The sequence below is a fragment of the Pinus tabuliformis genome, chromosome X (assembly GCF_031772625.1).
Source record: "Pinus tabuliformis cultivar Carrire ecotype Pingquan chromosome X, CPIR1, whole genome shotgun sequence".
In the NCBI taxonomy this organism is placed as follows: Eukaryota; Viridiplantae; Streptophyta; class Pinopsida; order Pinales; family Pinaceae; genus Pinus; species Pinus tabuliformis.
Genome location: NC_142308.1, coordinates 1717567171 through 1717589170, shown reverse-complemented (window position 1 = coordinate 1717589170; position 22000 = coordinate 1717567171). Strand labels below are relative to the sequence as shown.

The window sequence follows — 22000 nt, the reverse complement described above, 5'->3', positions numbered from 1 at the left end:
AGCATTGAATGTTTGATGGTTTCTGCAAGTGGAAAATACATCACAATGACACTTGTTTATTTTGAAGGATTGAAAAGACTGGTGGTTTCCACCCAGACAAAAAAAACGTTGCCATTACAGTGCCATGGTTTCCACAAAGCCACCTTTCATTCAGGCCGATTCCTTTGACTACATCTTTGCAGTCGTTTTTGACACCCTTGCTATTCTCTTCTCTTGACTAACAGCTTTCCTCCTTTTTCCATATTGTGTTAGATGACATTTAATGTCTCTGTACTGCGACACCAAAGTCTTCAACAAGCGGAGTGTTTTGTACGTGTGTGCGTTGTCAACAATCTAATCTACGACTAAAAAATTGTGTCATGTGACTTAACATGGTCCCAGGTTTGTGAGTAATTGGACTCTTTCTAATTTCTGCAATTTGTCCATCAAGTTTTCTTGGAAATCTCGTATAAACTTGGCAAGCAACAGGTGCACCGTCCGCCCGCCGGCCGGCTCTTGACTGTGAATTGGGCTTTTTAAGTTTTGATCTAGATGAATGACTGGCAGCCTCCGCCCTTATCCATTGAGATCTATAAAAATATTCTACGCCGCCACCACCCTTCAAAGTCACTGTCGTGATTGACCCGCAGCTCAGCAGAAGATCTGAAATTGCTGCTTCACAACCTATTGCGTCGGTTACCCACGCCACCTTCCGCCTTTAAGTTTAAATCCGCATCCCTTACCACACACATTCTCATTCTTCATCCTCATACTTGTTTGTGGCCTTCATGATGAGGTCCATCAATATGATTCAGCACCTGTTGCTGTTGCTCCCTCTCTTCTCCTTCGCCACAGCAGCGGATCCGCGCCTCGTGTTCGCCCATTACATGCTCTACGCGCAAGACAGCGTGGAGACGCTGCAGAAAGAGATCCAGCTCGCCTACAGCAAAGGTATCGACGCCTTCGCCCTCAATACGAATGTCTGGCGCCCAGAGCTTGCCGACAACATGTACCAGGCCGCCCAGGCAGTGGGCTCCGATTTCAAGCTCTTCTTCTCCGCCGACATGCACAGTGACTCCTCTGGGAGCCTCAGCGCCGACGACATTGTGGCGATGATGACCAGATACAAAGACCATCCCAACCAGCTGACATACCAAGGAAAGCAATTCTTCAGCTCTTGGTTGGGCTACCAATACGACTGGCAAAGCGTCTTTAACAAAGCTGGCGGTAAAGCCAACTATTTCTTCGTGCCCTTTTTCCCCACCAGCGGAGATCTGGGGGACGTAAATGACAAACTCACCCAATCTAACGACATCATCGACGGTCTCATGGCGTGGGACACCTCCGCCTGGCCTTACTACGACTCGGCTCTCCAGACGCCGTCCGGTGACAAGGACAGCAATTATCTGCAGGCCTGTAACGAGAAGGGTAAGGTGTACATGGCTACCCCCAGCCCTTGGTTCTTCAAGAACATCCAGAGCGATAGCTGTTGCTCGTCGGCGTGCATGAATTCCGACGAAAATAATTGCAATTGCCAAGTGAAGGGCAATTATCAAGGCCCGGGCCTCTGGCTCACCCGATGGCAGCAGATCATAAGCCTCAACCCACCTCTAGTCGAGATCGTCACGTGGAATGACTGGTTGGAGAGCTCCTACGTGGCACCTCCGCTGAGCCAAGGCGATAACGCCAAGAGCGTGGCGAGCTTCACACACCAGGCGTACCTGGATCTGGGCGAGCATTACATCCGATGGTACAAGACGGGCAGCGAGCCCGCCGTGACAGAGGACGCTCTCTACCTGTTCTATTACACCCAATCCAAGAACGCCAATGCCACCATCGACAGTTGCAAGGTGTTGCACTCCAATGAACTGAGCGATAAAGTATACGTAACTACAGTACTGACAGACGCTTCCACGGTAGTGTTGAATTCTGGGAGCGCTTCCCAGACGTTCAGTGCTCCAGCGGGGATTAACACATACAGTATGGATTTCAGCGAAGGGCAACAGTCTGCCACGGTAAGCCGCGGAGGATCGGTGGTGAAGTCAGTGAGTGGAGGCATCCAAATCAGCAATAGCGACATCTCCCGCTTCAATTTTAACGTTTATTCCACTTCTGCATGATCATATAATGAAGATTTCTCTCTGTTTACAAATAAAGTTGGTTGCAAGGTGAGTCGAATAAGAACCTGCACCAAATAATGATCTAATGGATGCTATGGTTGAAGCATCGCTTAGGAAATAATCCCCAGAATCAGCCACTGTTTTTATGACGGTGCAACGTGTAATTGAAGTTTCAAAACTTCCGTGTTTTAATTCAAATATAATTAGCCATTGTTTTCATGATGATGTAAACTGTAATTTAATTTAAGATAAATTACATTACTATTTGACAAACACAAAAACATATATACATTAAACAATATTCATTTTTATTAAAAAGAAAATAGAAAATTTTAATATATGAATAGATCATGCTACAATATACTAATATTATAGTTTTCATATATAAATAGTATTAAAAAAACATTAAATTGGATATTTAATCAGAAAAACTCATATCTACATTATGGATCACAGAAGTCTTAGATCTAACAATAATAAAACATTAAATTTACTAAATTATTACTTTATTTTAAATTATTATTAATTATTAAAAAATTAGAATTAATTTTCTATAACAAAGAGTAAAATTAAGGAAATCACGTAAGAGAAATTTTTGGTCAACCCGTTTTGAACCAACAAGTGTGGTTGATCATCAAGATAAAGACAAGAACTATGGCAAAGGCTTAAATAGAGAACAATGTACAGACCATAATTTCAAGTAACGGCTATATTTGAACAATAATATTTAAATTATGATATTAATTTATTAAAAAAAAATATTAATAAACTAGGTCCATATTAACACAGGATCTATCAAGTGCCGCGAGGGATCAAATCTCTTGAGGTGCAAACCTTATTTTTGAGTGCAAAACTTGATGAAGAGTTTGCACCTTGAGAGATTTGATCCCTCTGGACACTTGATAGATCTGGTGTTAAGATGGATCTAGGTTAGTTTTAGTTGTGTGCGGTCATAAAATTTGCTGAAGATCTAATTATTTTGATCATTTTAAATATGATAAATATGTTTAAGATTAATTTGGTCAATTTAATTTAAAATTTGCTTAGTTACCTCAGTTTGTTGAGATGAGAGAGATTGTTAGTAACTTGAATCATTTTAAATATGATAAATATGTTTAAGATTAATTTGGTCAATTTAATTTAAAATATGCTTAGTTACCTCAGTTTGTTGAGATGAGAGAGATTGTTAGTGACTTGAATGATGAAAAATGATGAAATACAAATTTTGAGTGCAAAGTGTTAATGTAACAATTTTGATAGATAGAAAATGTGAATACTAAGAATATAGTCAATCTGAAACTATTTACATACCTTGTCTCTATTGCTCTCCAATATTAATACTAGTTTTCTCCAAATTCAGTGATTGTGACTCATAGAGTGTTAAACCCCAAATAAGATTTAATGGTAACAATATTAAATGATAAAAAATGGGAATAATAAAAATTTACCCCAATATAAATCTTTTATAATTTCAGAAAGTAAACATTTAGGTAGCAGGGACACCATTTTTTGGAGGACAATTATTTCCTGTGATCCTTGGAAATTAAGCTGCCGACTTCACGTGGACGCAGCAGGGCCGAGGTTCAACCCAAGAGAATCCAACAAAATCACGGAACAAAACTTCCAATTTTCTGTTGTTCGTGTTTATTTGGCCACATTCAGACAACAGGGTTCTAGTAAAAACATTTCATAAAGCCACGAGGGGTTTTATCGTGGAGCTATAGTTGTTCATATCAGCAGATAAAAATGAAAATCCATCCATTCATTCATTGATACAGCCATTTTGAATTAAAAAAACAAAAAAAAGATATTTGCACCTTCTTACTTATTCCAAATATATTTTGAATTTAAAAAACTGACCAATTTGATAAAATAATTGATAACAAGCATCTCTGTGCCAATGATTAATCTATTTCCACTCATAAGAGTATAAATCCAAAAAACAAAATCTCTTTCGATGACCTTGATATATAAAATCATTCTATTGAAACTTATGCATCCGCTGTTTAGGCCAGATTTCTCATAAAATTTACCGATAATCATTCCTAATAATGTGGTTTTTATTAATAATAATAATATTAAGCTTTATTAATTTCATTAATAATATAATCTAGTAGTTGATAGAAATAAACATGGTGTTGTTGTTTTCTCTGATGTGGCAACTAGGGTTCAGCCTTAGCCGACCGCCTCCCTTTTCTCTCTCAGTGTGTTGCAGATGAAATTTTATGTGAACCTCATGGCTCCTAGAACCTCGAGCTCTTCTGCGACCTCGTCTGTGGCTTTGCTACAACATGTTGTCTTTCCCTCCTCACCGATTACAACTTTGTCTTTACTCTATGTTTTGGGGAAAAGTCTTGCTTTCTGCTCCGTGGCCACCTCCTTCTCATCCTTATCCTTAGATTCTTGCATTGCCAAGGGTGTTTCCTTTGCGACCTTGTCAACTGATATAGTTATGCCCTTTGTTTCACATCCAGGGGATAAAACTGTCACTCCTTCCTCAAGCCTGGAAGGCTCTCGTCAAGAAAGACCCATATGTTCTTGGTTGTCTCTCTTCGAGGTTTTTCCTTCCTCCCAATGCGATACTATCAACTATGTCACTGGTTCCCATTCCTCCGGGATGCATGTTCTAGAAGCTCATTTGATTGAGGTTATTTTACTGGTTAAGACTTAAGTGAGGCAAAATGTTTCTCAGAAGTTGGATTGATTTGCAAGTTCAATGGTATGTGGCCAAGGCCCGTAGACCTTCATTTTTGGATTTCTAAGCCGTGGAAGCCTCTAATATTTGATAAATTGAATATTTACCCTCTCGCAAGAGGTTTCTTAATCGCGGTATTTAACAAGTTGAATATCGAGTGTCTATTCATGCTTCTAGTCTATTGTTTTTGGGAAGTGTTGGTTTTTTTTTTTGTAGTCGTGATTCCCACCCTTCAACTCTTTTATGACATCAATCTCGAGTGCTCTAGTTTCGTTAAGGCTTCCCACCCTTCTTGGCATATGTGGAACCAAGTCTTTTTTATTACAATTGGTAATGTCATAGGCAAATTCTATTGTCAAGTAAGACACTAGATATTACATGAAGCTCACATTTGTTCGCATTTATGTGGAAATGGATTTCAATAAAGGATTTCCTGTTGAGATTAAGTTAATAGGTCTTGGATATTTATGGGTGCAAAATTAGTATTATGTAAACATATATTTTCATTGTAGAGGTTGTTATGAGACTAGACATTCCCTTAAAACTATCCCAAAGCTCGGAAAAATGAAACAAAGAAAATCAGCCAAAAACCAAGATGGTGGGAGGGCATGAAATTTGATCATTATTCAATATCTAAGGAGGATCCTCCTCTAGCTAGTTGCAATGAGGATAAATTGCAAAGCAACAAAAAAATTTCAAAATCCAATTTCGAGTCTCCCTAAAGACCAAGGAGTTTCAACAGTTAATCAAGTAAAAACAACCAACACTGTGGAGGTTCCCACCACCACAACAAGATATAGTATATCAGATGTCTCTTTAGAGAAAAAGACTTTCAAGGATAATTAGCCAATTTTGAACATGGGAAAGAACATTGCCTCAAATTTCAAAGCCTCGAGGCGTGTTTCTCCATAAATCAAATCCAAAAAGGCTCCCTCTTGCACTAATTAGGTAGAAGTGGAAGATCCTTTTTAGGTCAACAAAGTAAAATTGTTAATTGTTAATACAGTTAATCACATTAAACAGAAACATAATCGTGACTAATTGGAAGTGGAATTAAATAGTTTCTATTTACGAAAACCTACACAGTTTTTAGTAAATTTCACTCAAAAAATATGGCCAATAAATCTATGAAGCATGGAACAGTTAGATTACAACTATCTACATATCCATATGCGTTAATTGAAACTACAACTAGCATTGTAACCACCGACTCAAGCCATTAGTAGTAAAGCAGAAAACACTGATTTGTGGGCCTTCTGTCCAGTGATAACTTTATAGATGAGTTGGGAAGCACAGACCTCAAATTGATTTGTGTTGCATCATCTAGCCCTGGAGTGTTCTTGGAACCACGATTGTTCCTATTATGTTGGAAGGGATTTCTATAATAAAAAAAATAAAACAAACATGTTCCTCATTCCTCATTCCTCATTCCACATTCTATAATTAGAAATAAAAACATAAAACACATTTTAATTATTCCTTGTGTATTTGTCTTATCCCTTGTGAAGCATGTGATAGCTAATCTTCACATATTTGTAATCCTTGTCTCTCATTGATACATATGTTGATAAGAGTTTTATGCGCGTTGGTGTACATGATCTTGTTAGTCAATTTTTGAAACTTTTGATATACACCTTTGCCTTCAATGATAAAAAAATATTATTGCACTTCTGTATAAATTCCAACTTATAGCTTCCATCACATGTGTTATCACATGTATGGCATTCTCACACATGGTCTCATCACAAATATCCAACGCTCTTTTGGCATGGGTTTTTCATCATTGGTTTATATTTTTTTTCGTTGACTAGCGGAATCAGCAACAGCAATGGTATTGTACTCGTGTTACACAGTGTTGAATCCCATCGGCTGCCACTATAACCTCTAGGAGGAACCGCCCAGCCCGCAAGAATGGCCCTCGGGTAAGACGAGACTCGAACTTGTGACCTGCACAGCGATATGAACGACTTAACAGACTGTCCGCTGGACACGAGACGAAACCTTTGTGGGCTATCATTGGTTTATATTCAATATAGCATCTACGTTTTAATTATTTGAATGTTGCCTTACATTAGGTGGTTATTAAGCCTAGGAAGAAAGAATAAACATATTTGCTCTATATATGAAATAGAGCAAGAGATTATAATGTTTATAACCATTATTATTATTATTATTTAGTCACATATTTATATTTATTGGAAAATATTTTAAAATAAAAATAAAAAATAAAAAGTATTAAAAATATATATTTTATAAATAAATTATAATATTTAAAATAAAAATAAAAATTATTAATATTTATTTCATTGAGCTTTGGTATAATTAGCACAATCACATTAAAAATATTAATGTGGTTGATATAGTTAAAAGTTTTATTTGTATTTACCATTGATAAATATGTAACCATAAAAATATTGATACAAAAAATTATTGCAATAAAAATATTATTATTATCATTAAAATTAATAATAATTATTTCTATATAACAATTATTATTTAATATTAAACATTGTTTATTATTATTTAAATTCAAATTATGTAATATAAATATGAACCCTTATATTAATAAAACTTGGGGATTGATATTATAAACTCTAAGGAATAATAAACTCAAGGGGTTAATACTAAAACTCCAAGGGATTATAAACCCAAGGGAACAATATTAACACCAGGGATAATAAACCCAGGGGATTAATCCTAAAAACCCTAGGGTTTATATTCCCTTAGATTTTTAGTATTTTAATCTCTTGGGTTTATAAGATCAATCCCTTGGGTATATTAATCTAATGATTCATATTCTTAGGGTATAATATTATTCATAGGTTTATAATATTAATCCTTTAGGTTCATTATAAATCATGGTCATCCAAGGGTTTATATACCTTGGATTTATAATATTAGTCCCTTGGGTTTAACAATATTAGTCCCTGGGATTTATAATACCTTGGGGTTTTTGTATTAACCCTTAGGTTTATAATATCAATCTCTTGGATTTATTAATGTAAGGGTTCATATTCCTAGGGTTTAATACTAAAACCTCAAGGGATTATAAACGCAAGGAATTAATATTAACCCAAGGGATTAATACTAAAAACCCCTGCAATCTCTCTCCGCCTCTCTATTCTGTATTCTCTAGAAAGTCCTGGATTCTCACTGCCCCTCTGTTGCAGAATGATCACTTAGTTCGAATTTCTCAGCTTCCTAGCCCCAGAAATCGAACTCTAGATCAATTCTCTCTCTCTCTCTCTCTCTCTCTCTCTCTCATGAAATATAAACCCAAAGGAATAATATTAAACCCTAGGGATTAATATTATAAATCCAAGGTATACAAACCATAAGATAAATATTATAAACCTTAAAGTAAAGATGGTTGACCATGGTTGAGAAAGATTGATTTTCATTTTGAGCCAATCCTTGTCACAATACGACATTGGACATCGTCAACAATGGATTACCATGGTTGATCATCACAATCCCTTGGGTATAATATTATTCCATTGCATTCATAATCCCTTGGGGTTTTAGTATTAATCCCTTGAGTTTATTATTTACTGGGGTTTATAATATTAATACCTTGGATTTATTAATGTAAGGATCCATAAGGGTTTAATATTATTCCCTTGGGTTTATTATTATTTCCTTGGGTTTATAATCCCTTGGGTTTTGAGTATTAATCCCTTGGGTTTATAATATTAATTATGGTCAAGTGTGTTTAGTAAAATCAATTATGGTCAACCATGGTCCAATGTTGCATTGTTACAAGCATTGTCTCAATATGAAAACCAACCATGGTCAACCATGGTGCAATGTCGCATTGTGACAAAGATTGTATCGATATGAAAATCAATCATGCTTAAGCATGGTCCAACATCACATTGTGACATTGATTGTCTCAATATGAAAATCAACCATGGTCAACCATGTTTAGTTTAGGGTTTATATACCTTGGGTTTATAATATTAAACCCTTGGTTTTAATATTATTCCCTTGGGTTCATAATCCCTTGGGGTTTTAGTATTAATCCTGTGGGTTTATAATATCAAAAACTCAGATTTATTAATCTAAGGGTTCAACCATGGTTGAGCATGGTCCAACGTCGCATTGTGACAAAGATTGTCTCAATATGAAAATCAATCATGGCCAATCATGGTCATTCAAGGTCAACCATGGTTAATCACGGTCAATATGAAAATCAACTATGGTCAATCATGCTCAAATCATGACAAACATTGTCTCAATATGAAAATCAACCATGGTCCAACGTTGCATTCTGACAAATATTGCCTCAATATGAAAATCAATGATGCTCAAGCATGGTCAAGCATGGTTCAACATTGCATTGTGACATTGATTGTCTCAATATGAAAAACAACCACGATCAACCATGTTTATTTTAGGGTTAATATACCCTAGGTTTATAATATTAATCCCTTGGTCAACCATGAAGCAATGTCGCATTATGACAAAGATTGTCTTAATACGAAAACCAACCTTGGTCAATCATGTTCCAACGTCACATTCTGGAATTCTGGCAAAGATTGTCTCGATATGAAAATCAATCACCGTCAACCATGGTCCAACATCGCATTATGACAGGGATTGTCTCTATGAAAATCAACCATGGTCAACTATGGTCAACATTGTTTATTTTAGGGTTTATAATATTTATCTTTGAGTTTATATACCTTGGGTTTATAATATTAATCCCTTGGGGTTTTAATATATTAATCCCTTGGGTTTATGATATCAAACACTTGGATTTATTAATCTAAGGGTTCAACCATGGTCGAGCATGGTCTAATGTTGAATTGTGACAAAGATTGTCTCAATATGAAAATAAATCATGGTCAATCATGGTCATTCAAGGTCAACCATGGTTTATCATGGTCAATCATGCTCACATAATGACAAATATTGTCATAATATGAAAATCAATCATGGTCAACCATGGTCCAACATCGCATTGTGACAAAGATTGTCTCGATATGAAAATCAATGATGCTCAAGCATGGTCTAGCATTGCATTGTGACATTGATTGTCTCAATATGAAAAACAACCAAGCTCAACCATGTTTATTTTAGGGTTGATATCCCTTGGGTTTATAATATTAATCCCTTAGTCAACCATGGTCAATCATGCTCAACCATGGTGCAACGTCGCATTACGACAAATATTGTTTCAATATGAAAATCAACCTTGGTCAACCATAGTCCAACGTAGCATTCTAACAAAGATTGTCTCGATATGAAAATCAATCACCATCAACCATGGTCCAACGTTGCATTATGACAGAGATTGTCTCTATGAAAATCAACCATGGTCAACTATGGTCAACATTGTCTATTTTAGGGTTTATAGTATTTATCTTAGGGTTTATATACCTTGGGTTTATAATATTAATCCCTTGGGTTTAATATTATTCCCTTATGGTCAACCATGGTCCAACGTCACATTGTGACATAGATTGTCGCAATATGAAAATCGACCATGTTTGTTTTAGGGGTTATATAAACCCTAGGTTTTTTAGTATTAATCTCTTGGGTTTATTGTCCCTTGGATTATTATTATTCCCTTGGATTTATAATCCCTTGAGCTTTTAGTATTAACCCCTTGGGTTTATTATTCTCTTGGGTTTATAATATAAGTTCCTTGGCTTTATTAATCTAAGGGTTCATATTCCCACAGTATAATACTATTCATAGGGTTTGTAATTAATATTAATCCCCAAGGTTTAATGTTATTCTCTAGGGTTTATAATTCCTTGGGTTTTTAGTATTAAACCTAAGGGATTATAAACCCAAAGGAATAATATTATAAACCCAAGGTATATAAACCCTAAGATAAATATGATAAACCCTAGAATAAGGATGGTTGAGCATGTTCCAACCATGGTCCAACTTCGCATGGTCCAAGGGTTGCCTCAAAATGAAAATCAACCAGATCTTCAACCGTGTTTATTTTACTGTTTATAATATTTATCTTAGGGTTTATATACCTTGAGTTTGTAATATTAATCCCTAGGGCTTAATATTATGGAGTTGTCTTTAGTGTGACTTTTTGGAGTTTCCGGTGCTGGAATCTGGCGGAAAAATTTGAAGTGAAATCTTGATTTGTGTTATTTAAACTAGTTTTTTGACTGTATATATGGATTCATCACCGTGGAAAAGCCCTAGGGAACTTCTATTGTGAAGGGGTTACCTATCAAGCTTGTGATTTCAATGAATTCCTGTCGGATTTTAGAGAAATTAGACCGGAAAATCTACTAGAAAAGCTTCCAAATAGTCACACTAAAGACAACTCGTAATATTATTCCCTTGGGTTTATAATTCTTTGGATTTTTAGTATTAATCACTTGAGTTTATTATCCCTTGGGTTAATATTATTGTCTTGGGTTTATAATCCCTTGGAGTTTTAGTATTAAACCTTAGGAATATGAACACTTACATCAATAAACCTAAGGGATTGATATTATAAACCTATGGGTTAATACTAAAACCTCAAGGTATTATAAACCCAAGGAACTAATGTTATTAAACCCAATGGACTAATATTATAAATCCAAGGTATATAAACCCTTGGATGACCATAATTTATATTGAACTTAAATGATTAATATTATCAACCTATGAATAATATTATACCCTAGGAATATGAATCCTTAGATTAATATACCCAATGGATTGATATTATAAACCCAAGGGAATAATAAACCCAAAGGATTAATATTAAAACCCCAAGGGAATATAAACCCTATGGTTTTTAGTATTAATCCCTCGGAGTTATTATCCCTTGGGTTTATTATCCCTAGGGCTAATATTATTCCCTTGGGGGTTTACTATTAACCACTTAACGTTACTATTCCCTTGGATTTATAATATCAATCCCTAGATTTTATTAATCTATGGGTTCATATTTATATCACATAATTTAAAATGAAATAATAATAAATAATATTTAATATTAAATAATAATAATTATTAATTATAATGATAATAATAATAGCTTTATTGTAAAAGTTGTATTTGTATTATTATTTTTATTGTTACATATTTATCAATGGTAGATACAATTGAAACTTTCAACCATATTAATATTGTAAAGTTGAGGCTTTTGTCATCCATATCAGTATTGAGAAGAAATTTTTGGCGAACATCACATCATAATTCATTTGTCGAAGTGTTTTGAACCAACAAATGTGGTTCATCATCAAGACAAGTTTAATGTAACTGTGCTAATTGATATATCTAATAAGTCTCAATAAATGATGATTATATTTAAAAAAAATAATGATAAAATTTGGTTATAACTAAAAATTTCATGTTCTTTTTTAATGTTTATATTTTTAAGTTTTTATTTCCTTTTTAATTGTATATTTGAGATATGTAATGAGCCTAGTCTAAATAGGTCATCATTTCACGCGAGGAAAAATGGTTTTCCCTGCACTATTTTGATGAAATGCGGGGGAATTTAAGCTCATTCCAACGAACGAGGTGATTAGAAAGAGTCGTTGCGAAGGCGCATGGAAGCCATTCCACCAAGCACATATCTCTGGGGACATGACATTGCATTCTACATAATGATAACGGTAGATAATTATATCAATGTATGGCACATCATGCACCATCACACTATTTTGATGCTTCATTAGTTTATAAGTTATGATGGTTTGATTGCATAAATTAATGGGAGATTATGGATGGTATTAATGTTTGGTTTTCGTTGTGTGCATCTTTTCTATATAACGTGAGAGTGGAAAAGAAATGGTGGTTGTTAAAGTTTATTAATTTGATTTAAGGTGGATGAGGATATATTGTTTTTTTTATTTTTATTTTTTAATTGATAAAGTAGATTGATTTTTAAGGGAATATGCTCAATATATAAGCAAATTAATATATAAGTAATTTTTATTTAGGAAAATAGTTTATTTGACAATAAGATGTGTAATTCTTTTTTTCTCATGTTAAATGAGATTCCTAGAAATTCCACTTTAAATAATTTCATATTCTAATTAAATGAGTAAATTAATATATAAGCAATTTTTCTTTAGCAAAATAACCAATTTTACAATAAGATGTGTAATTTTTCTCAAGTTAAAATTGACCCATAACTTTTTTATATAGTTAATATAAATATATATATTAATAAAATATTTTTCATATTACACTAATTTATATATTTAATAAAATATTTTTCATATTACAATAATTGTTTTTACTATATTTATAAAACTTTCAATTATATCACTTAATACTTGTGAAGTGGTTATAGTAATTTATCTTCAATCTATAAATATACATTTTGGAGAAAAATTTATCCGAAATTTATGTTTTCCAATCGTGAACAATTACATAAAAGGACATTGTAATGTATTGCCATTACAATGACACTTTATTTTTAAAGCATGTGATAGTTTCCACAAATGTAATGAGACTGGTTACTTTTAAAGCATTGAATGTTTGATGGTTTCTGCAAGTGGAAAATACATCACAATGACACTTGTTTATTTTGAAGGATTGAAAAGACTGGTGGTTTCCACCCAGACAAAAAAAACGTTGCCATTACAGTGCCATGGTTTCCACAAAGCCACCTTTCATTCAGGCCGATTCCTTTGACTACATCTTTGCAGTCGTTTTTGACACCCTTGCTATTCTCTTCTCTTGACTAACAGCTTTCCTCCTTTTTCCATATTGTGTTAGATGACATTTAATGTCTCTGTACTGCGACACCAAAGTCTTCAACAAGCGGAGTGTTTTGTACGTGTGTGCGTTGTCAACAATCTAATCTACGACTAAAAAATTATGTCATGTGACTTAACATGGTGCCAGGTTTGTGGGTAATTGGACTCTTTCTAATTTCTGCCATTTGTCCATCAAGTTTTCTTGGAAATCTCGTATAAACTTGGCAAGCAACAGGTGCACCGTCCGCCCGCCGGCCGGCTCTTGACTGTGAATTGGGCTTTTTAAGTTTTGATCTAGATGAATGACTGGCAGCCTCCGCCTCTATCCATTGAGATCTATAAAAATATTCTACGCCGCCACCACCCTTTAAAGTCACTGTCGTGATTGACCCGCAGCTCAGCAGAAGATCTGAAATTGCTGCTTCACAACCTATTGCGTCGGTTACCCACGCCACCTTCCGCCTTTAAGTTTAAATCCGCATCCCTTGCCACACACATTCTCATTCTTCATCCTCATACTTGTTTGTGGCCTTCATGATGAGGTCCATCAATATGATTCAGCACCTGTTGCTGTTGCTCCCTCTCTTCTCCTGCGCCACAGCAGCGGATCCGCGCCTCGTGTTCGCCCATTACATGCTCTACGCGCCAGACAGCGTGGAGACGCTGCAGAAAGAGATCCAGCTCGCCTACAGCAAAGGTATCGACGCCTTCGCCCTCAATACGAATGTCTGGCGCCCAGAGCTTGCCGACAACATGTACCAGGCCGCCCAGGCAGTGGGCTCCGATTTCAAGCTCTTCTTCTCCGCCGACATGCACAGTGACTCCTCTGGGAGCCTCAGCGCCGACGACATTGTGGCGATGATGACCAGATACAAAGACCACCCCAACCAGCTGACATACCAAGGAAAGCAATTCTTCAGCTCTTGGTTGGGCTACCAATACGACTGACAAAGCGTCTTTAACAAAGCTGGCGGTAAGGCCAACTATTTCTTCGTGCCCTTTTTCCCCACCAGCGGAGATCTGGGGGACGTAAATGACAAACTCACCCAATCTAACGACATCATCGACGGTCTCATGGCGTGGGACACCTCCGCCTGGCCTTACTACGACTCGGCTCTCCAGACGCCGTCGGGTGACAAGGACAGCAATTATCTGCAGGCCTGTAACGAGAAGGGTAAGGTGTACATGGCTACCCCCAGCCCTTGGTTCTTCAAGAACATCCAGAGCGATAGCTGTTGCTCGTCGGCGTGCATGAGTTCCGACGAAAACAATTGCAATTGCCAAGTGAAGGGCAATTATCAAGGCCCGGGCCTCTGGCTCACCCGATGGCAGCAGATCATAAGCCTCAACCCACCTCTAGTCGAGATCGTCACGTGGAATGACTGGTTGGAGAGCTCCTACGTGGCACCTCCGCTGAGCCAAGGCGATAACGCCAAGAGCGTGGCGAGCTTCACACACCAGGCGTACCTGGATCTGGGCGAGCATTACATCCGATGGTACAAGACGGGCAGCGAGCCCGCCGTGACAGAGGACGCTCTCTACCTGTTCTATTACACCCAATCCAAGAACGCCAATGCCACCATCGACAGTTGCAAGGTGTTGCACTCCGATGAACTGAGCGATAAAGTATACGTAACTACAGTACTGACAGACGCTTCCACGGTAGTGTTGAATTCTGGGAGCGCTTCCCAGACGTTCAGTGCTCCAGCGGGGATTAACACATACAGTATGGATTTCAGCGAAGGGCAACAGTCTGCCACGGTAAGCCGCGGAGGATCGGTGGTGAAGTCAGTGAGTGGAGGCATCCAAATCAGCAACAGCGACATCTCCCGCTTCAATTTTAACGTTTATTCCACTTCTGCATGATCATATCATGAAGATTTATCTCTGTTTACAAATAAAGTGCGAATAAGAACCTGCACCAAATAATGACCTAATGTATGCTATGGTTGAAGCATCGCTTGGGAAATAATCCCCAGAATCAGCCACTGTTTTTATGACGGTGCAACGTGTAATTGAAGTTTCAAAACTTCCGTGTTTTAATTCAAATATAATTAGCCATTGTTTTCATGATGATGTAAACTGTAATTTAATTTAAGATAAATTTAATTCGCCCATTTTTTTTTTTCAGAAAATAAAAATCAAATTGGTTTTATATTATATAATAAAAACATTTTAAATGTTCTAATGTTGTGATTTTTTTTTTTTCTCCGGAAAATAAAAATCAAATGAGTTTATATTATCTAATAAAAACATTTTACATGTTCTAATGTTCTGATTTATCAAAATTCACGGCTAGGTCCATTGTAAACCTTCACGCCCATACGGACGCTTATTGGAATGGGAATTTGGTTTTAGAAAAAATAGGTTTTCTGTTATAAGGAAAATTAGTTTTCCCTAGTTCAGATTACCCTGAAACGTTAATCCTGAATCCTAATCTTGTGGGTTTTGTGATTAACAATTTAAAAGAATATATCAAGAAACGTTTTCACTCCTCCGTTATTTAATCAATAAAGTATAAATAAGCATTAATTTAGCATAGACATTACATATTTAGATATAAACAAAATTAATATATAAGATAAGGATATATACATTGCTCATGGGCCTATAATAGATAGTGATGAGCTGTACTCTTAAGTTAATTTATTGGTGTAAAGGTCATTTAGTGTAAAATTCTGTGGGCACCTAATCATGTGAAGCGCTGGTGTTTAGGTGATTTTGACAACTTAAATGTCTTTTGGGTCGCACTTTCTCAAACCATAAATAAAGTCTATGTAATCTTTGATCAATTCAAACTATTTGACAAACACAAAAAACATATATACATTAAACAATATTCATTTTTATTAAAAAGAAAATAGAAAATTTTAATATATGAATAGATCATGCTACAATATACTAATATTATAGTTTTCATATATAAATAGTATTAAAAAAACATTAAATTGGATATTTAATCGGAAAAACTCATATCTACATTATGGATCACAGAAGTCTTAGATCTAACAATAATAAAACATTAAATTTACTAAATTATTACTTTATTTTAAATTATTATTAATTATTAAAAAATTAGAATTAATTTTCTATAACAAAGAGTAAAATTAAGGAAATCACGTAAGAGAAATTTTTGGTCAACCCGTTTTGAACCAACAAGTGTGGTTCATCATCAAGATAAAGACAAGAACTATGGCAAAGGCTTAAATAGAGAACAATGTACAGACCATAATTTCAAGTAACGGCTATATTTGAACAATAATATTTAAATTATGATATTAATTTATTAAAAAAAAATATTAATAAACTAGGTCCATATTAACACAGGATCTATCAAGTGCCGCGAGGGATCAAATCTCTTGAGGTGCAAACCTTATTTTTGAGTGCAAAACTTGATGAAAAGTTTGCACCTTGAGAGATTTGATCCCTCTGGACACTTGATAGATCTGGGGTTAAGATGGATCTAGGTTAGTTTCAGTCGTGTGTGGTCATAAAATTTGCTGAAGATCGAATTATTTTGATCATTTTAAATATGATAAATATGTTTAAGATTAATTTGGTCAATTTAATTTAAAATTTGCTTAGTTACCTCAGTTTGTTGAGATGAGAGAGATTGTTAGTAACTTGAATCATTTTAAATATGATAAATATGTTTAAGATTAATTTGGTCAATTTAATTTAAAATATGCTTAGTTACCTCAGTTTGTTTGTTGAGATGAGAGAGATTGTTAGTAACTTGAATGATGAAAAATGATGAAATACAAATTTTGAGTGCAAAGTGTTAATGTAACAATTTTGATACATAGAAAATGTGAATACTAAGAATATAGTCAATCTGAAACTATTTACATACCTTGTCTCTATTGCTCTCCAATATTAATACTAGTTTTCTCCAAATTCAGTGATTGTGACTCATGGAGTGTTAAACCCCAAATAAAATTTAATAGTAACAATATTAAATGATAAAAAATGGAAATAATAAAAATGTACCCCAATATAAATCTTTTATAATTTCAGAAAGTAAACATTTAGGTAGCAGGGACACCATTTTTTGGAGGACAATTATTTCCCGTGATCCTTGGAAATTAAGCTGCCGACTTCACGTGGACGCAGCAGGGCCGAGGTTCAACCCAAGAGAATCCAACAAAATCACGGAACAAAACTTCCAATTTTCTGTTGTTCGTGTTTATTTGGCCACATTCAGACAACAGGGTTCTAGTAAAAACATTTCATAAAGCCACGAGGGGTTTTATCGTGGAGCTATAGTTGTTCATATCAGCAGATAAAAATGAAAATCCATCCATTCATTCATTGATACAGCCATTTTGAATTAAAAAAACAAAAAAAGATATTTGCACCTTCTTACTTATTCCAAATATATTTTGAATTTAAAAAACTGACCAATTTGATAAAATAATTGATAACAAGCATCTCTGTGCCAATGATTAATCTATTTCCACTCATAAGAGTATAAATCCAAAAAACAAAATCTCTTTCGATGACCTTGATATATAAAATCATTCTATTGAAACTTATGCATCCGCTGTTTAGGCCAGATTTCTCATAAAATTTACCGATAATCATTCCTAATAATGTGGTTTTTATTAATAATAATAATATTAAGCTTTATTAATAACTTCATTAATAATACTAGATAATAGAACTAAACATGGTGTTGTTGTTTTCTCTGATGTGGCAACTAGGGTTCAGCCTTAGCCGACCGCCTCCCTTTTCTCTCTCAGTGTGTTGCAGATGAAATTTTATGTGAACCTCATGGCTCCTAGAACCTCGAGCTCTTCTGCGACCTCGTCTGTGGCTTTGCTACAACATGTTGTCTTTCCCTCCTCACCGATTACAACTTTGTCTTTACTCTATGTTTTGGGGAAAAGTCTTGCTTTCTGCTCCATGGCCACCTCCTTCTCATCCTTATCCTTAGATTCTTGCATTGCCAAGGGTGTTTCCTTTGCGACCTTGTCAACTGATATAGTTATGCCCTTTGTTTCACATCCAGGGGATAAAACTGTCACTCCTTCCTCAAGCCTGGAAGGCTCTCGTAGGAAACACCCATATGTTCTTGGTTGTCTCTCTTCGAGGTTTTTCCTTCCTCCCAATGCGATACTATCAACTATGTCACTGGTTCCCATTCCTCTGGGATGCATGTTCTAGAAGCTCATTTGATTGAGGTTATTTTACTGGTTAAGACTTAAGTGAGGCAAAATGTTTCTCAGGAGTTGGATTGATTTGCAAGTTCAATGGTATGTGGCCAAGGCCCGTAGACCTTCATTTTTGGATTTCTAAGCCGTGGAAGCCTCTAATATTTGATAAATTGAATATTTACCCTCTCGCAAGAGGTTTCTTAATCGCGGTATTTAACAAGTTGAATATCGAGTGTCTATTTATGCTTCTAGTCTATTGTTTTTGGGAAGTGTTGGTTTTTTTTTTTTGTAGTCGTGATTCCCACCCTTCAACTCTTTTATGACATCAATCTCGAGTGCTCTAGTTTCGTTAAGGCTTCCCACCCTTCTTGGCATATGTGGAACCAAGTCTTTTTTATTACAATTGGTAATGTCATAGGCAAATTCTATTGTCAAGTAAGACACTAGATATTACATGAAGCTCACATTTGTTCGCATTTATGTGGAAATGGATTTCAATAAAGGATTTCCTGTTGAGATTAAGTTAATAGGTCTTGGATATTTATCGGTGCAAAATTAGTATTATGTAAACATATATTTTCATTGTAGAGGTTGTTATGAGACTAGACATTCCCTTAAAACTATCCCAAAGCTCGGAAAAATGAAACAAAGAAAATCAGCCAAAAACCAAGATGGTGGGAGGGCATGAAATTTGATCATTATTCAATATCTAAGGAGGATCCTCCTCTAGCTAGTTGCAATGAGGATAAATTGCAAAGCAACAAAAAAATTTCAAAATCCAATTTCGATTCCCCCTAAAGACCAAGGAGTTTCAACAGTTAATCAAGTAAAAACAACCAACACTGTGGAGGTTTCCACCACCACAACAAAATATAGTATATCAGATGTCTCTCTAGAGAAAAAGACTTTCAAGGATAATTAGCCAATTTTGAACATGGGAAAGAACATTGCCTCAAATTTCAAAGCCTCAAGGCGTGTTTCTCCATAAATCAAATCCAAAAAGGCTCCCTCTTGCACTAATTAGGTAGAAGTGGAAGATCCTTTTTAGGTCAACAAAGTAAAATTGTTAATAGAGGTCACTTAATGAATGGTGGAATGCCAGACTCTACAATGATGATAATTCTGTTGTTGATGAAAAATTGGTTGATGCAAGCATTTCTACAGATACGATAGGGACAGAGATGGCAGGAACTGAGGCAAATGAAGAAGATGAGTAACTTCCTACACAACCTGTGCGAAGATCATCTCGTATTTGAACATTTCCGAAGAAATATTATGAGTTTAAGACTGGAAGTTCTTCAGGTAACTATTCTCATTGTGAATTTAACTTTTCTGTGGATTTTGAACATACTTGTTTTGAAGAAGCTACTAGTTATGATCAATGGAAAGATGTAATACAAAAGGAATATGATGCTCTCATAAAAAATGGCACATGGAGGCTGGTAGATCCTCCTGTTGGCATCAAACCTATTGGTTGCAAATGTATTTATAAAACTAAGTATAAAGATTATGGTTCACTAGACAAACACAAGGCAAGACTTGTAGCAGAGGGATATGCACAGAAAGAGGGTATTGACTATACTAAGACATTTTCTCCTACAGGTAAATGGGGCACTATTAGATCTTTGTTTGCTATTGTAGCTCAGAAAGAATGGAAAATTTATCATATGGGTGTCAAAACTGTTTTTTTAATGGAGATTTGAAAGAAGATGTTTACATGTTTCAGCCAGAAGGTTTTTTTGTTAAAGAGAAAGAAAAAAAGGTTTGCAAACTAATGAATTCTTTGTATGGCTTCAAATAAGTGCCATGAGCATGGTATGAGAAACTAACTAAACATCTTCTAAAGTTAAATTATAAACATTTTGACCTAGATGATGCAACTCTTTTCGTTAAGAAAGTTGGAAGATCAGTTGTATATCTAGTTGTATATGTTGATGATTTGATGATCACAGGAAACAATGATGAATATATATCATCTATTAAGAAGGAATTGTAAAAGGTTTTTGATATGACAAATTTAGGTTTACTTCATTATTATCTTGGAATTGAAGTTGATAAAAAACCACAACATATTTTCATCTCTCAGAAGAAGTATGTTGGTAAGTTATTGAACATATATAGTATAATGGATTGTAATCCTATTGCTACACCAATGGATCAGAATTTGAAACTTACTTCAGAAGAAGGAAAATCATTTGAAGATCCAACAAAGTATAAGCAACTTGTTGGAAGTTTGATTTATTTATCTATTAATCGTCTTGGTATAACATTTGTTGTAGGAATACTTTCCAGATTTATGCATCATCCTTGTGAGGGGCATTGGGTAGCAGAAAAAAAGTATTGAAATATTTAAAAGGAACCCAAACTTATAGCATCAAATATACCAAACTTTTAGACTTCCATCTTGTTGATTATTCAGATTCTGAATTTGATGGAGATAAAGAGAATGGATCTCTACTTCTAGCTTTTGATGAATTTTGGATTAGCAACCATTAGTTGGTGATTACTCAAGCAATATGTTCCTTGTTGATTCTACCACCAAAACCGAATATGTTGCTATAGCTCAAGCCACTAAGGAAATCATTTGGCTTCAGAAAATACTTGAAGATTTGCAGGAGAAACAAAAAGCTTCAACTCTTCTATTTGTCGACATCTCTTCTGCAATTAAAGTGGCCAAGAATCCAAAGTTTCATGATCGAGCCAAACATATCAACACCAAGTATCATTTGATTCGACATCATGTAGAGGCCAAAACAATTCATTTGACACATTGTCCTACTTCAGAACAAATTACAGATATTTTTACCAAAGCATTAGGACGTGAAAATTTTGAAAAGTTTAGATCTTTACTTGGCATGTCAGATATCCCTTCAGATTAAGGGGGAAAATGTTAAACTAATCCTTTGAGATTTTTTTTTATAGTCTAGGATTAGTTAGGATTTATTTATTTTATTTTTTTGCGTACAGAAGAGTTATCTAGACATAACTGTTTTCTCTATTTTTTATTGTATAAATTACTTATCTTTGATAATGAATTACATACGATTAGTCTTCTCTTGGTGAAGTTCATTCCAATCCTGGCAACAAAATACTATTCATCAGTCACCAATAAAGTACCAACAATCGAGAATAATTCAAAGTTGTCTTCACTTTCAATGCAGGTGCACCAAAACAAAGAAATTATTCAAATTTATATTGACCTTCAATGTGGGTGCAACAAAATACGATTAATCACATTAAACAGAAACATAATCGTGACTAATTGGAAGTTGAATTGAATAGTCTCTATTTACGAATTCCTACACAATTTTCAGTAAATTTCACCCAAAAAATATGGCCAGTAAATCTCTGAAGCATAGAACAGTTAAATTA

The 22000-nt window shown here is 35.0% G+C and overlaps 1 protein-coding gene and 1 pseudogene across 1 annotated transcript; both read left to right on the top strand.

Moving 5' to 3' along the window:
- Positions 1–685: 685 nt before the first annotated feature.
- LOC149146626 (glucan endo-1,3-alpha-glucosidase agn1-like) lies at positions 686–2318 on the top strand. The gene has a single exon (XM_089448933.1). The coding sequence runs from the start codon at positions 768–770 to the stop codon at positions 2097–2099; it is 1332 nt and encodes a 443-aa protein (XP_089305059.1). The 5' UTR covers positions 686–767; the 3' UTR covers positions 2100–2318.
- An 11639-nt stretch (positions 2319–13957) lies between these two features.
- LOC149146625 (glucan endo-1,3-alpha-glucosidase agn1-like) lies at positions 13958–15469 on the top strand (annotated as a pseudogene).
- The last annotated feature ends 6531 nt before the right edge of the window (positions 15470–22000 follow it).

Excerpts from the sequence above, each read along its gene's own strand:
- LOC149146626 (XM_089448933.1), top strand. The coding sequence starts at position 768 with ATGATGAGGTCCATCAATATGATTCAGCACCTGTTGCTGTTGCTCCCT.